Here is a 15,076-nt window from a genome sequence, read left to right on the forward strand (position 1 = left end):
TTACATTTTTCATGGAAATGCCATTGAAACTTGCAACTATTCTTTGAGATGTCACTGGGGATGGCTGCAAAGGTGAAAAATTGTCTCCCTTTCCCCAAATTTTGGCACACAGCATCCTTCTAGAATGCAATCAGTGTTTCAGCAAAGTTTGAGCAGTGCCAAGAAACAAGATTCTCTTTTGGATATGTTTTAGCCTAGTATGCATTTAAAAAAAAAAAATTAAAATGCCCATTTATTTGTTTTAAAGGCTTTTCAATTGCCCAGTGTGACATCACCACATGGCAAAACCTGATTGGTTGCAAAGCAGCAGCATGTCTTCCTGATTGCTGGAAGATATCTGATTGTTTGGGACAGTCTGAAAGCAGCAGTCATTAGGGTGAGAAGTGGCTCCAAATGGGATTCAACAAAGGAGGAGGAGGAACTGAAGAGGTTAGTCTGAACCTGAAAACTGTTAGGTCTGGCACTTAGTCAGATAAATGAAGCCAGAAGCCTATGGATGAATGGCCAAGAATGTCCTTTGTGTGGAGAAGGCTCCTGGGCTCTGTTCTTAGCAGCTCCAGTTAAAGGATTTCAGATAATGAGATTGAAAAGGATCTTTGCACAAGATCTTGGACAGATGTTGCTCCTCAGCATAGGTGGTACTCAAAAGACTAGCGGTCACTCAGCTTCCTATCTTCATGAAAGACAACTCATTTTTTTCAGCCTGGGTAGCCCTTGCTCATTTTATCAGCCATTTTCATTTTGCATGACAAAGGGAAAAACTGCACCAATGCAAAAGTTACAGGTATGGCTCACTAGACAACCATGCCCCTCAACACGTGGTATCAAGCAAACAGGAAGAGAAAGAGTGAGAGATTTGGAAGGAAGGAAAACAGTGAAATGGGGGCACTGATGCAGACTAACATGGCACTGCGGGCAATGGCTGAGGGGAGGGCCGTGGTCGAGACCATTCCACACTTGGTGCATTTCAACAGGCCACTGCATGAGGGATCCCTGAAGCTGAGGGGAGGTCCCATTTCCCCAATGAGTCCCATACCATGTTGTCCACCCACCCAGGTGAGGAAAGGGAGGACACAAGAAGAATAAAAAAGTTGGTGAAAAGTGAAGGGATGATGAGGAACCAAGGTAGAATGGAGGGCAGGAAGGGAAGGGTAGACAGAAAGAAAGCAAACAAGGATAAAAAACAGAGAGAGAGAGAGAGAGAGTGCTGGGTTAGTTGTAGGAGGCACAGGTTGTGAATGACTAGCATGAAGCAATGCAGAAGCAAGTTTGAGGGCAGCCTCTTCTGCTCTCCTCCCCAGGCACAGGAATTCAGGGATGGCACTGGCACAGGACCTTCCATCCTTGACTGGGTGTTGGCAGGAACATGGCCTGTGTCATTCTCCTCCTCCCCAAACTTCTTTTCTGATTATTTCTACCAAATAGGGCTGTCTCCCCCCACACCAGGTGCTGGATGGACACCTCCTGTCCATTTTTGCTCTCCTTTCAGTGCCGGCCAAGTTTTTTTGTTGTGCCCCCTTGATGAAAGGAGCTGAAGCTGCTCGTGAGGTGGCTCAGGGAGCCTAAAAAGTTACAGCTCAAAGTGACACAATGGCTGCATCCGGCATGGAGCAGGCAGTCGCTGCCAAAGACTGGGTTGGCATTTTCTGCTAAAGGAGGCAGAACTGTCCCTGCTAACATAACCAACCCCTCGGATGACAACCCTTCCACTGTAAGCCTGGGAAATTGTGGGAGTGCTGATACCTTTTAAAAAAAAGTTTGGTCATCTTGCTGAGTTTTTAAATGGGAGAGCAAAAGGGGGGAACACTTTTTAAAAAAATGTTTAACTAACTGGAAGTGCAGACAGAGCCACCATGGGTGGCCTTAGCAATGCATCTTTGCCAGACTCCCATTCTCAGCCCCAAAACCCAGTTCCCATCTGTGCTGGCTAACAGCTTTGACAGCTGCTGGTCACCTGCAGAGAACCTCCTACCTTTTCTCACCACTGCCTGCCTGCTCGCCCAGCACTACCAGCCATGTCTAAATCTTCTCAGACAGCTTCTTGACAGATGACTGTAGTAGCTTTTACAATAGCCAGCTGCTACAGTCACTGGGATGCTTCTTGCCATGTGGAACTGTGTTAACAAGCTCCAGAGTGACCTGGGGCTTTCAGAACACAATAAATCTTCCCCATACTTTATCATCTACAAGACCTGTGGACTTTGTCATGTCTGACCAGATAGGCAGGAATCAGGCTACTTGAGCTGGGTGGCCTAGCATGCTCCAGTCTGGCCTTTCTTACATACATTTCTTGTTTTCTACTGCATTACATCCCTGTGAGCTAGGGAGCCCCATTTTAAGCAGCCCTCACACAGGCCACTATATAGGAGCATGTACACCTGTGCTGGGGGAGAAGAGATTCTTAATCACACTGGCTCTGCCTTTCCATCACAACTTCTATGCCAGCCAGAGATCAACTCTAGTGTCGACCCCAAAGTGTTACTTAAAAGCCAAATATGAGGCAAATTGTAAAGATGTTACGACAAAAAGATGTGGAAGCATTTTGAGGCAGGTTTATGATAGATACAACTGGCTAAATTCTGAGCGAGGTAAATGGGAAGGGGCACATCTTTTCATCCACATTTCACATTGCACCAGATTGCACCTGAAGCACCTTGTGAAACACATGGTAAAGGTGTTCAGGTGAAATATCTGCACTAATTTCCAGCAAAATGCTAAAAGATTAAGGCCAGTTGGAGAGGGTCATGCTGCCCATCTGCCTCAACATGCGGATAACATTCCTCTCTTGCATATCAGCTGCAGGCAGAACTGTCTCATTCTCTGCTGACCAGTGTGGTTGTTTCTCCTGTTCATCTAAAATGTCCTCAGGGCCCAGGGCTGGGACTGGAGGCTGCTTATGGCAAAAGAGAGAAAGCAGAAGCGGACTCACCCTGCCCGTTGTTTCTTGGATTTATCCGAAATGCCGTCTCGGGACATGAGCTTGTTGAATACGATGATTCCAATCAGCATGTTGACCTTGTAAAGGGGAGAGGGAGGATTTGCAAAGCAGAAACTGCAGAACTATTCATATAATTGAAACAGCAAAATTGGAATGTGGGTTGAGTTCTAGTGCAAAATCTGACATGGGCACGCAATTGACCACAGTGCACGTCTAAAAAGAGAGGGGCTCACAGTGGCTAATTGAATAGTTCAGACCAGCCCAAGCTCATCAGAGTTTGGAGGCCCAGCATGGCCAGCCCCAGTTGGTACTTGGATGAGAGACCACCAGGGAAGTTGAGGGTTGCTATGCAGATGAAGGCAACAGCAACCCATCTCTGTTCATCTCTTGACATAAGTTATTATTACAATACTCTATTTATTATTATTTGGGGCTCACAACTGCTTTTGACCTGGGAGCCCAGCTAACAATCCCAGATGGCTCAAGTGCTGGGAAACTGCCCTGAACACATTCAAAGTCATCACTCTCTTGTTCTCATTTTTTTGCTGTCTCATAATATAATTGAGCAGGAATACAGCACATTTTCCAACTTTCCTGGTGCTTCAGATATTATCGTGGCAATTCTTACAATGACCTTGTCAGGTCAACCAGTGTTATTATAGACAGACTTCACATAGGGAAGAAAGAAATACTGACATAGGGAGAAATACTGACTTGCTTATGCTAACCTGCCTGAAGTGTGATTGGAACTGGGAGCTTTCCAAGCACACTAACTCTCATAAACCCCTGCACTTTAGAGCCAGACTAAAGACCCTTACATTCCCATTACTCCTAACGCAATTTGGGCACATGTGCCCGTAGGGTGAGTGGCGTATCAGCACATTGGAGTCCCTGATGGATGTTCTCTGACAGGCTTCTTGGAACATTCACAGAAGGGGCAATGAAATGGAAACATCCGATAAGCCACTGAGCTAGATTATCTGCACTGTGGGACGGTTGTGGAGCACCTACCAGAACAATCACAGCAGCCGGGCCAACGAAGGCATACAGCAGCCCCCCCTCAAGGGACAGCCAGCAGCTGGGGAGAGAAGGATGACCTTGTCACCACCAAAATACCAGGAAATCCAACATGGGACAGGATTCTTGAAGATGGTCTAGAAATGTACTGGGGAGGGGGTGGAGTTTCCCAAACAAAAGATCCCCCATCCCAACTCCATTCTTGCTCTCCCCATCCTTTTTTAGGGAGCTGAAGCCCCCACTTCTGCAGGCATCACATCTCTGAGTAGTCTGCATCAATGTGAGAACTATGCCAAGCAGATGGCAGATGGCTTCTTGACTCAAGCAGTGACCACAGAGCTACTGGTGTGTTTGTCAGCCCCTAAACTGCTAGATGCACCTTACTTTTATACCAGGTATCGGTCCTCCAGAGTGGATGGGCTTTACAGAAATCTCAGTAATCCTTGCCATTGGCAATTGGGGGGGCATTGTATTGGCATGAGGTTATGGTAAAAAAAGTGTTACAGTCAATTGCCTCCACTGTTCTTCCTTCTGGGGACCATGTGCCTGAGCACATCAGGGGTGCAGGGGATCTCCACTGGAGCCTCTCTGTCCACCCTCAACCCACTCCTCTTTTAAGAAGACAAAGAAAGCTCCCCCCTATTCCCAGAACGTACTAGCTGGACGTTCCATATCCTTTGGTCCGAGTAAAGCCAACAGAGACGGCAACCACCAAGGCTGGTAATCCTGGATAGGAAAGAAACAAATGAGTGTACAGATTGGATGGCGGCAGTCTCAAAGGGAGAACCTCACACAACACCAATCAGGGGAAGATGCAGGGCCTTTTTAGTAGCAGAAACTCCTTTGCATATTAGGTCACACACCCCTGATGTAGCCAATCCTCCTGGAGCTTACAGTAGGTCCTGTATTAAGAATCCTGTAAGCTCTTGGAGGAGTGGCTACATCAGGGGTGTGTGTCCTGTTATGCAAAGAAGTTCCTGCTACAATAAAAGCCCTGGGAAGATGTCAGACACTGACTTAGTGTTGGTTTAATTCTGTGGCATGGTCCTTGGAGAAAATGTCTCTTCTCTTCACTTTCTCTCCTCCTATGTGAAACTCCTCATGACACCAAAGTGAGGGGTGTGGAAGCTCCTGCCATTTATCTTGACCAAGAATTGGACTCGCTCACACAGGCACACCTATCAATTAGCTCTGCTGCCCTCTGACTGCTGTTTCCACCAAAAAACCATGATGTGGGCATCATGGAAACTCTGTCTGTATTGTTAGATGGATGATGGATTCACTTGCACCTGCAAATCACCCAGAAGTCAGTGGTATGCATTCACACACTAGACACATGGCCCTGCAGCAGCTCTCCCTCCCTTCCTCTGCACAACACCTCCTGGACCTGCCAGACCAAAGGATAAGTCACTAGGACACCGGACAAGAAAGGCAACAGTCTCTTACCCCACCCAAGGCAGAGAAAGCGTTTACGGACGAGGCGCGTCCGGATCCTGCCAATCACAGCCAAGTAAGATTGCCAGGCTTCGGTTAGCACCCAGCAGAAGGAAGAGAGGAAGAAGAAGTGGAGAAAAGCAGCTGTCATAGTGCAGACGCCCTGGAGGAAGAAGGAGAAAGCCAGAGTCATGCGGAATGGCTTCAGGAGGTTTTGAGCAAAGGACTGGCTTGTCTCCCTTAAAGAAGGTGCACGTTTGATGGGAGACTGAGGTCAAATGCAAACATGCCACTCTCACCATTCAAAATCGACTCTCAACATTCAAAGCATTTCACACCCCCTAGCTCAGTAAGTCTTACATTAATCCTGTCAGGGAAGGCCAGCCTTATTATCCACACGCTTCTGAGGTGGGGGATGCAAGATTAGTGGCTTGTTTAAAGCCCTCTGCTGAATTCTGGGCTGAAATGAGATTTGGAGCCAGGCTCAATCTCCGCCTCAAGCCACAGCATTGCTTGCAAGAGTTCATAGTACCTCTAAGTCCAATGTGAGGTTAGGATGTCACTGGGAAAATCAATGACATGGTTCTCAGAGCCAAGATGTTCAATGTCTGTGTGTTCCAAGGAGACTGACCCCAAAGGCACAAGTAGCAAAATGGCACAGAGAAGAAGAGCAGCAAAAGGACCCTAATGCATCCGTGACTGGTACTGAAAAGGGGGGGTCGATTTTTGATGCAGCATGTCCTCACAGCAATTTATATTCCACAATATATTGACCTCACAGCAATGTATACTCCACAAACTGCCTGGACATCTGGCACACCAACGTGCACACATGCATATACTCCATTTTGCATTCATTTATTTATATTCTGCTTTTCACCCAGTTGGACTCAAAGTGGTTTACAACATCGTTCTCCTCTCCTCCATTTTCTCACCGCAACTCTGTGAAGCAGGCCAGCTGAGAGTTTGTGACAGGCCCAAAGTCATGCCAGCAAGCTGCCATGGTAGAAATGGGAATTTGAATTCAGGTCTCCAGGATCCTAGGCTGACACTCTATCCACTATGCCATGCCATAGCACACTATGCCATGCCCCCAAATGACAACAACCTCTGGGGCTCAAGCCATTCACTTGTCTGCATAGAATAACTTCCTTAAGTTAAAAACTGTTCTGAATGCAAAAAGCACTGGAAGACTACTTCCATTCCACTGCAGGCTTGCCTTTCAAAGCCCTATTGTCCCCTTCCATTTCTGAGAGTTAGTTTTGTGTAGTGGTTAAGTGTGTGGACACTTACTTGAGAGAACTGGGTTTGATTCCCCACTCCTCCACTTGCAGCTGCTGGAATGGCCTTGGGTTAGCCATAGCTATCACAGAGGTTGTCCTTGAAAGGGTAGCTTCTGAGAGAGCTCCCTCAGCCCTACCTACCTCACAGGGTGCTTGTTGTGAGGGAGGAAGGTAAAGGAGATTGTAAGCTGTTCTGAGACTCTGAGATTCAGAACAGCGAGGCATAAATCCATTTCTTCTTCTTCTTCTTCTTCTTCTTCTTCTTCTTCTTCTTCTTCTTCTTCTTCTTCTTCTTCTTCTTCTTCTTCTTCTATCATTCACTAAAGGGTGCATGGAGTCTAGAAGTCACTGAGTTGTCCCCACCAGTCTCTTCTTCCCTCTACTGAAAACTCCCAGTGGGCTGAACTATGCAAAACTATATTTAACAAGCTGGGTCCTGAGTCCCAAACCTAACTTGCTATCCCTGCAGCCACACAACAGCTGTGAGGAATGCCCATTTAAAACTTGTCGGGGACCTGATTCAGCTCAGAACCACAGCACAGGGGGATGAAGGGCTTCTGCCTCCCACTTCCCGTGCAACGTTCTGAAACTGAAATGGCCCTGAGGTGGTTAGTTTGCCTTTTTTGCTGATGCGTATGCAAGAAATCCGGCATCTGTGATTTCTAAGAGGGGCAAACTCGGACCTGACTCATTAAAAAATCATGTAATTTAGCCCTATGCTTCCACAACAGTAAGGTCAATTCTCCAGCTACCACCATGTATTGAAGGTTTTCGTAAGACATTTTTTTCAAATCTGGCCAGCAGAAAAAGTAGACATTTCTCACTACCATATGCTGGCTAAGGGGACTCCCCCCCACCCCCTCCACCCAAACTTTAGTTCCTTTATTGTTTCAGAAGCTCTGTAATTAGAGTTTCTCCTAAAACCTAAGTTACTTAAGCAAATTTCTCAAACCAATTCTGGAATGAAAGCACGAGGAACTTCCAGTTCCTTCCATCCATTTGCACCTGCTTTTCCTCCTCTGCATTATCGATGTGCATGTGTATACACAGTGATAAAACCCTGCAAAAGGCAGTCTTTTGACGATCATTCATACAATTACATCAAGATTCTTCTTAAGCGATCATTTACTCAATGCATTTTTGAATTTGTACAACATCACACGAAAAAAAGGATCTGGATGCAATCATAAATAAATCATGTTCAGAGAACTTTGGGAGGTGTTTCATCAACGCAGAGGTGTATATCAATATTGTAGAGGAGAGGGAAAGCTATAAAGGCTACTGCCACATGAAGAACACAAACTAGCTGTCACATTTTTACCCCACCCTTCCTGCAAGAAGTGCAAAACGGCTTACATGGTTCTCCGCTATTCTCTTTTCAGGTACGTTTGGCTGAGAGTGACCAAAACTATCCAAATTTCATAGCAGAGAATCTGAATTTGAACCATTACACTGAACTGACTCAGTTTTGTATTCCTTTGTGGGGTTTTGATGTCTCCCAGTGCCATCCTAAGTACACTTTTGGAGTAAGCCCGACTGAATAGACTTGGGTAGTATTCTGAGGATCTGCTTAAGATGACTATCTACCAAATCTGTGACAAAATAGGATTAAACATACATCCCCATTGCCTAGTGGCTCTTACTGTGCCACTGTCTCTGGGAAATATCACCTGTCTCCAGACAGGTGCCCAAAGCAAAAATATATCCCTCCCCATTCCCAGCCACTTAGGCTGACAAGGATTTCATTTGGCAAAACACACTCTGCATCTGCACAGATACACCAGCGGCTCTGCTGAAGCACACATGCCCCCTTCCTTGTTCTCCCCCCACCCGTAACATGCTTTCCAAGCTCCTGATGGTCTGTGGTACATGAAGGGAAAATGCTGCAGGGTGGTGATCTATTATGCACGAGGCCGCTTGCCAATAAGGCGTGCAGCGATGCCCGAGCTGCCTGGCGGCTAAAGCAGACTTCCATCTTCCTGTAACCATATTCAAGTATCAAGCAGGGACTGGAGGCAGGGAATGCAACACAGAGAACTGTTAACTGCAAAGACGAGTGCAGGGAAAAATGCTTGGCCCACAGACTTTTGCAGCAGATGGAATGAAGACCTGAAATTCTAATTCTACCACCCAGATCTGATGAGGGATTCCTGTCCTGTGCTCAACTCTGGCCAGACAGGCATTGCAGGTTTTTGTAGAGCTTCAAAACCTGCCAGACCTGGGACAACAGAAGGACCAACCAAAATGGCATGCACCCTGTGATGCTTTCTCAAGCCTGTTCTAACCCTACAAGAAATCGGACAGAGGGAAGAATGTAACACAGGGCTTTCTCAATAGCAGGTGTGACCAGTCCCTCGAGGCTAATATCTGATAGGAGATAAATAGAAGAAAAGAAGAAATATCTGGGCTTCTGCCAGACAACTGTGTCAGTATATAGCTGCAACATCTTGTAATTCAGAGATGAAGTAGTGATAAGGGAAACCCAAAACTGCAGAGCAGATTTGGGAACTGTTTCTAGCCACGTGCAGAGAGATTTGGCGTAGCTAGGTTACCCAAAGAGCCTGTAGCCTCTGATAAGGTAAGGAGCCAGTAGGCATCTCTCTTGACATATCAGAGACCACAAGCAATGCAAAACTGGGGCCTCACTGACTTCAGGATGTTTAACAGGCTGCACTAGGGGCACCATTCATTTCATGAATGACCCCTAGAGCACTGGGCTCCAGAAACCCCCATCCACCCTCAGTCTGTAATTATATGTTCAGAAGAAGGGGCTTTGGTTGGGCCAGAACTTGGTTCAAGCCCACCTGGGTGACGTAAGTCACAAAACACTTGAGCTGTAAAAACAATGGGTAAAGAATCTGACACTGAGTTGAGAGACTTGGGTCAGGGAGTCAAAGCATAACCCTTTGGGAAATCACTTCTGCAAATTAAAATAGGTACACAAAAGTTAAGCAACAGCTGCAGAGCTTTTTTTTATAGCAGGAATCATTTGCATATTAGGTTACACCCCCTCCCCATGTAGCCAATCCTCCAAAAGCTTACAGTAGGCCCTGTAAGAAGAGCCCTCTAAGCTCTTGGAGGATTGGCTACATCAGTGGGGTAATAAGTAAAGGAGTTCCTGCTACAAAAAAAGCTCTGGTTATGAGCAATTCTGGGAAACTCCAGTTCAAGCTGTGTGCTTTCACTGCGCTAAAATAAAAGCATCTTTAAATTTTAACTGACAGTAAAAAGGGGGGAAATGAATCAATTAAATGATCTTGCTATCTGATTTAAATACCCTGGCTATTCTGAGATGGAGTATGGAGTGGGTGTAGCACTGAAATTCCACCATTGACCACTGGAAGCCTTGCCCAGCCTCTTCACTTCCCTGACATTCAATTCTTTCCATCTAGAAAGACTTCATTCCCAAGTTCCAACCATGAGGACTAGAAACTAGCTCTTCATGAACGAGTGACAAGCCACGATACTCTAAGATACTGAGTTTTGCACTCCACACCAAATTCCTCTGAATACACATAATAATTGCATGCTCTCTCTCTCTCTGATAAACAAAGGCAGTTCCAACGGAAGCGGTTTCTTCCTCTTCTCTTCTCCTGAGCCACACTCTCTGCTTTCTTCCTGGTTGCACAGGCTGCAGATAAGCAAATATTTCAATTTCCTCCATGCAGACAAACATCCAAGGGCAGGCTCTCTCTCTCTCAGTAAGCATGACTCATCTGCAAACAGCTGCTGCCTGGCTCTGTCACCCTCTGGGAGGCAGCAAGAGAGAAGCCAGCACTGGTTGTCAGGAGCACTCCTCAAATCCTGCAGAGATGTAGGCAAGAAGAGCCCTAATGGATTTAGCCATAGGGTTTCTTCTGCAAAACCCCATAGCCAGGTCCTGCAAAGCTCTGTCCTACGCAGAGAGGCTTAATGTTTAGGAGTCCCAGATGCCAGAGTCTGGCTTGGCCCCAGCTTGTTCAGCTCCCAGTGAAGTAGAATGTTTGGCTAGGAGGGACCTTGGTCTCCTCCAACCAGCTCACTATTGGCCAAGAGCCTTTAACCTGCACAGATTGGCTCATCCCACTCATTGCTAGCTTTGAGCCCGCCCACCCCAGCAACATTTAAGATTGTCAGCTTCCTGGGGCAGGGCCCTATCAATCTATCAGTGACATGCCAATGGAAAGGGCTCTAGACATAAATCATTATAATAATTTGTTGTGGGTTCTGATGTGCCACCATGTCCCTCAGAAACAAAAACCCACCCCAGTTTCCCAAAGTGGCTATTCTGAGATGGAGCATGGAGTGCGTGTAGCACTGAAATCCCTCCATTGACCACTGCAAGCCTTGCCCAGCCTCTTCACTTCCCTGACATTCAGTTCTTCCCACCTAGAAAGACTTCATTCCCAAGTTCCCACCATGAGGACTAGAAACTCACCAGCAATTCCAACCAGCCACCTGGGAAATAAACCAAGCACATAAAAACCCTCTCAAATAAATCCATCCTTTCTAAAAATAAAGGAACGAGGTTATTTTAAAAGCTAGCAGCGATTGGATCCGTCTGACTCTGATCGTTCCAAGGGGCGGTGATGAATCTTAACAGTGGCAACACAAGCCAGGCCAAGCCTTGGCTGCCTGGAAGGCCAGGAACTGGAGCTGTGGAGAAATTTTGCCTCCAGCAACATTTCAAGAGGAATCTGAACACACGGAGAATGGCCAGAACAATAAAGCCGGAATGGGCTGAATCTGCATTTTCATGAATTACGACACCCGGGAACTGGTCCAAAGGGGCACCATTGTGAAGAGATATGCATTTTATCCTGTCTGTTTTTTCAGTCATGTGGGTGAAAATGATGGGTTTCAATCAGAACCACCTTAGATCGATTAGAATGGATCCAATCCAGGTCTGGGGTACTCTTGCAGTGTGTGTTTAGCCAAGTGCCATTGTCAGATGACCAAGGACAGCGCATCCCAGTTGGCCAGGTAGGTGGCCTCCTAGGGCATGCCAGCACCATAGGGGCGGGTGGCAGTCAGCCTCCCTCCTCCCCTGCATGTGTCCGGCCACCCCTGGTGCCCTTTCCCCACCATTGCTGCGCTCACCCTTTCTGGTGGATGGCTGCTTTGGTTGACGGGGGAGAAGGAGGAAACTGGTGGGCAGAGAGCTGAGGGCTGGACCTGCTGGGCTGGAAGGCGGATGCTGCTGGGATGATGGTTTGGGAGGGGCTGCAAATGCTGGCTGCTCGCCTCTCACCGTGTCCTCCGCCATGTGGTGAGCCCCATTGGACGGCTGGGTGTGGTGGCAGTGGGCAGGGCGGTGGAATGTGGCCTGGCTCATTAACACTGGCCTGCAGAGCTGGCTGAGGAACCCCAAGAGGTGTGCATGCCAGGTGGGTGGGGGGAAGAGGAGGAGTTCCCCTTTGCCTGGGGAGAATTTGGGGCTGCCTGCTTGGGCCCTTATCCGGTTGGAGGGTGAGGAAGTTGGGGGATGAGGTGCAGATGGGGCCCAGCTGGCCTCTGCCACCTTTGGGCCGAGAGGCACGGGGGTGCCAATGCAGGTGCCCTCCCCTGCCTGCCAGTCAATCTTGGGCCCCCAGGCAAGGGCCCTCTGGCTGCCCAGGGTGGGGTAGGGCCTTGCCTAGGGCACAAAGAAACCTGGCACTGGCCTTGCAGATGATAAAGGAAGGTGAGAAGGGAGGGCATGGACAGAACAGAAGAACCAAATGTACACGGGTGGACACGGAAAAGCAACTGCACATGTTTGTAAAACCAGTACAACCAACTATCTTTGAATCTTAAAATACACACTCCAACATATAGTGTCCATGGACACTCTTTTAAGAATTTTAGGGGGGGGGGGAGAGCAGGAATCTGTATATTTGTATCTAGTGGGATTTTATCCTGAATTTAAGAAGTGCACTTTAAAATCAGACTGAAATCAAACCTTGCAGATTTCATAAGGTAACCCTTTGGATTCAAATTCTAAGCACTCCGTCCAATTTTTCATCTTGGTAGAAAAGATGTAATTATTAATTCCACTTTTATCCCACCCTTTCTGCAAGAAGCTCATCATTCTCCTAGCTGTCACTGTGGCCTCACTGTGGCCTGTGAGGTAGGAGAGGATGCCAGCATGAAAATGGTGCAAGGTCTCCAAACTGAGTGGGGATTCGAACCCAGATCTCCCAGATCCTAAGTCAAGTACCTTAACCCCTACTGGGTCTGAAGCCCTGTTCACAAATTACAGTGAATGCATGTACAATATGTTTACGGTGTATACTTGATTTTTCCTTTATACAAATGTTGAGTAATTCTCATGTTCTGTTCAACACATGTGCAGCTCAACAGGTGACTGCAAGCAACACATGCTGGCTCTTTTTTATGTACAAATGTACAGGCAGGATGTATCTGCATTCACTGTAACATGTGAACAGTGTTTGAGAACAAAAAGCAGCTACATTATCAGGCACAAAAGCACAGGAAAGCTGCAGGAACTAGAATGCTCTGAGAGAGAAGCAAAGCATCATGATCTGTAGACATGGCACAAAAGGAAGTGAGTCTTCTCACCTTACTGAGCATCTGGGACTGCCCCACCAGGATCAATACGTTGGAAGCCAAAATGGAGACACAGAAATTCAGAAGTATGATGGACCGTTCCGACTTGATAAACCTGCAAGGTATAGAAGGCGGTAGAGAGGCTGTGATGAGAGATATCTGGAGTTTGACATTGGTGTCATGGCTGTATTGCAACAAGACCCACAATGTCTTCTCCAAAGAATCAGTGTGCATGTGCACACACCCACCACCAGAGTGCTCACTGTGGGAGAAAGACCATCAAAATCAACTTTTCAGCATGAGTGTACCTATAGCAAAATGTCTCCTTTGGCACTAGGGTAAAAGGTACCTATACTAGCACTGCCAGTTTGGTGTAGTAGTTAAGTGTGCGGACTCTTATCTGGGAGAACCGGGTTTGATTCCCCACTCCTCCAACTGCACCTGCTGGAATGGTCTTGGGTCAGCCATAGCTCTTATCTGGGAGAACCAGGTTTGATTCCCCACTCCTCCACTTGCAGCTGCTGGAATGGCCTTGGGTCAGCCATAGCTCTCTTATCTGGGAGAACCGGGTTTGATTCCCCACTCCTCCACTTGCACCTGCTGGAATGGCCTTAGGTCAGCCATAGCTCTGGCAGAGGTTGTCCTTGAAAGGGGAGCTGCTGTGAGAGCCCTCTCCAGCCCCACCCACCTCACAGGGTGTCTGTTGTGGGGGAGGAAGGTAAAGGAGATTGTGAGCCGCTCTGGGACTCTTCGGAGTGGAGGGTGGGATATAAATCCAATATCTTCTTCTTCTTCTGCCCTAACTTGGATGACCCAGATTAGCCTATTCTTATCACATCTTGGAAGCTAAGCAAGGTTGACCCTGGTTAGAACTTGGATGGGAGACTGCCAAGGAAGTCCAGGGCTGCTATGCAGATGAAGACAATGGCAAACCACCTCTGAACATCTTTTGCCTTGAAACCTCTCCAGGGTTGCCATGAGTTGGCTGTGACTTGACGGCACTTTCCACACACATATAGGAGCTTTCTCATCTATTGCACAACTTGCAGTAACTGACACCCCTTGTTTTGCCTTCAAAGTCACTAATGCAGAATAAATAAACATGAGTCTTGCAGCACCTTAAAGCCAATTTGTATGGCGCCAAGACTCGTGTTTATTTTTGCAGCAACAGATTAACATGGTGACCCTTCTAGAATTAATGTAGACTATAGTCACAATCTATGCGCAGGTGTGTGTTGAACGAGTGGGAAGAAATACACCTTTTCCTGAGTCTACAGAAAAAATTAATTTAACTTTCAAGCAAGTCCTCTAAACTCAAATTGGTTTGCCAATATTCAAATTCATGTTTTAGCAATTAGAGAATGTTTAAAAAACTCACACACAATGTATGTTACTGAATGTAAATGCTTTGAAAAACAAGCCATTTATTTGAAGAGGTGGTGCTCTGTATTGCGGCCTCCAAATTTACCAACAAACAATGCCATTTTTAATTGGGCCTCAACCTCAAACCTTCAACTATGACAGTGACCAAAATCAAGCAGTGACCAATGTCAGAATTTAAGTTTAGGTGGGTAGCCATGTTTGTCTGCAGGAGATGAGCAAAATTTGAGTCCAATAGCACCTTCAAGACCAACAAGATTTTCAGGGTATGAGCTTTCGAGAGAAGAGAGTTGTGACTCCTGAAAGCTCATACTTTGGAAATCCTGTTGGTCTCTAAAATGCTACTGGACTTCCACTAAGGTTGCCAAGTCCAACCCCAGAAATATCTGGGGACTTTGGGGGTGGAGCCAGGAGACACTGGGGTGGAGATAGGGGGGAGGGGGTAAACGGCGCCGGGGAGCATGGCGAGCCGCCCCGTCTCGGAGCAGGCGACGCT

The 15,076-nt window shown here is 47.0% G+C and overlaps 1 protein-coding gene across 6 annotated transcripts in view; it reads right to left on the reverse strand.

Moving 5' to 3' along the window:
- Positions 1 to 15,076, reverse strand: part of ADGRB2 (adhesion G protein-coupled receptor B2) — a 305,016-nt gene that overhangs the window by 45,128 nt on the left and 244,812 nt on the right. For 5 of the 6 annotated variants that reach the window (XM_060257849.1, XM_060257848.1, XM_060257846.1 and 2 more), the window contains 6 exons: positions 13,213 to 13,315; positions 5,402 to 5,552; positions 4,612 to 4,681; positions 3,950 to 4,016; positions 2,930 to 3,015; positions 904 to 999 (listed from right to left, as the gene is read on the reverse strand). In XM_060257849.1, coding sequence (XP_060113832.1) covers positions 904 to 999; positions 2,930 to 3,015; positions 3,950 to 4,016; positions 4,612 to 4,681; positions 5,402 to 5,552; positions 13,213 to 13,315 — 573 coding nt within the window. The remainder of the gene's footprint in view (positions 1 to 903; positions 1,000 to 2,929; positions 3,016 to 3,949; positions 4,017 to 4,611; positions 4,682 to 5,401; positions 5,553 to 13,212; positions 13,316 to 15,076) is intronic. The other variant, XM_060257847.1, reaches the window with a different exon arrangement.

The sequence above is a fragment of the Heteronotia binoei genome, chromosome 17 (assembly GCF_032191835.1).
Source record: "Heteronotia binoei isolate CCM8104 ecotype False Entrance Well chromosome 17, APGP_CSIRO_Hbin_v1, whole genome shotgun sequence".
NCBI classification, from domain to species: domain Eukaryota; kingdom Metazoa; phylum Chordata; class Lepidosauria; order Squamata; family Gekkonidae; genus Heteronotia; species Heteronotia binoei.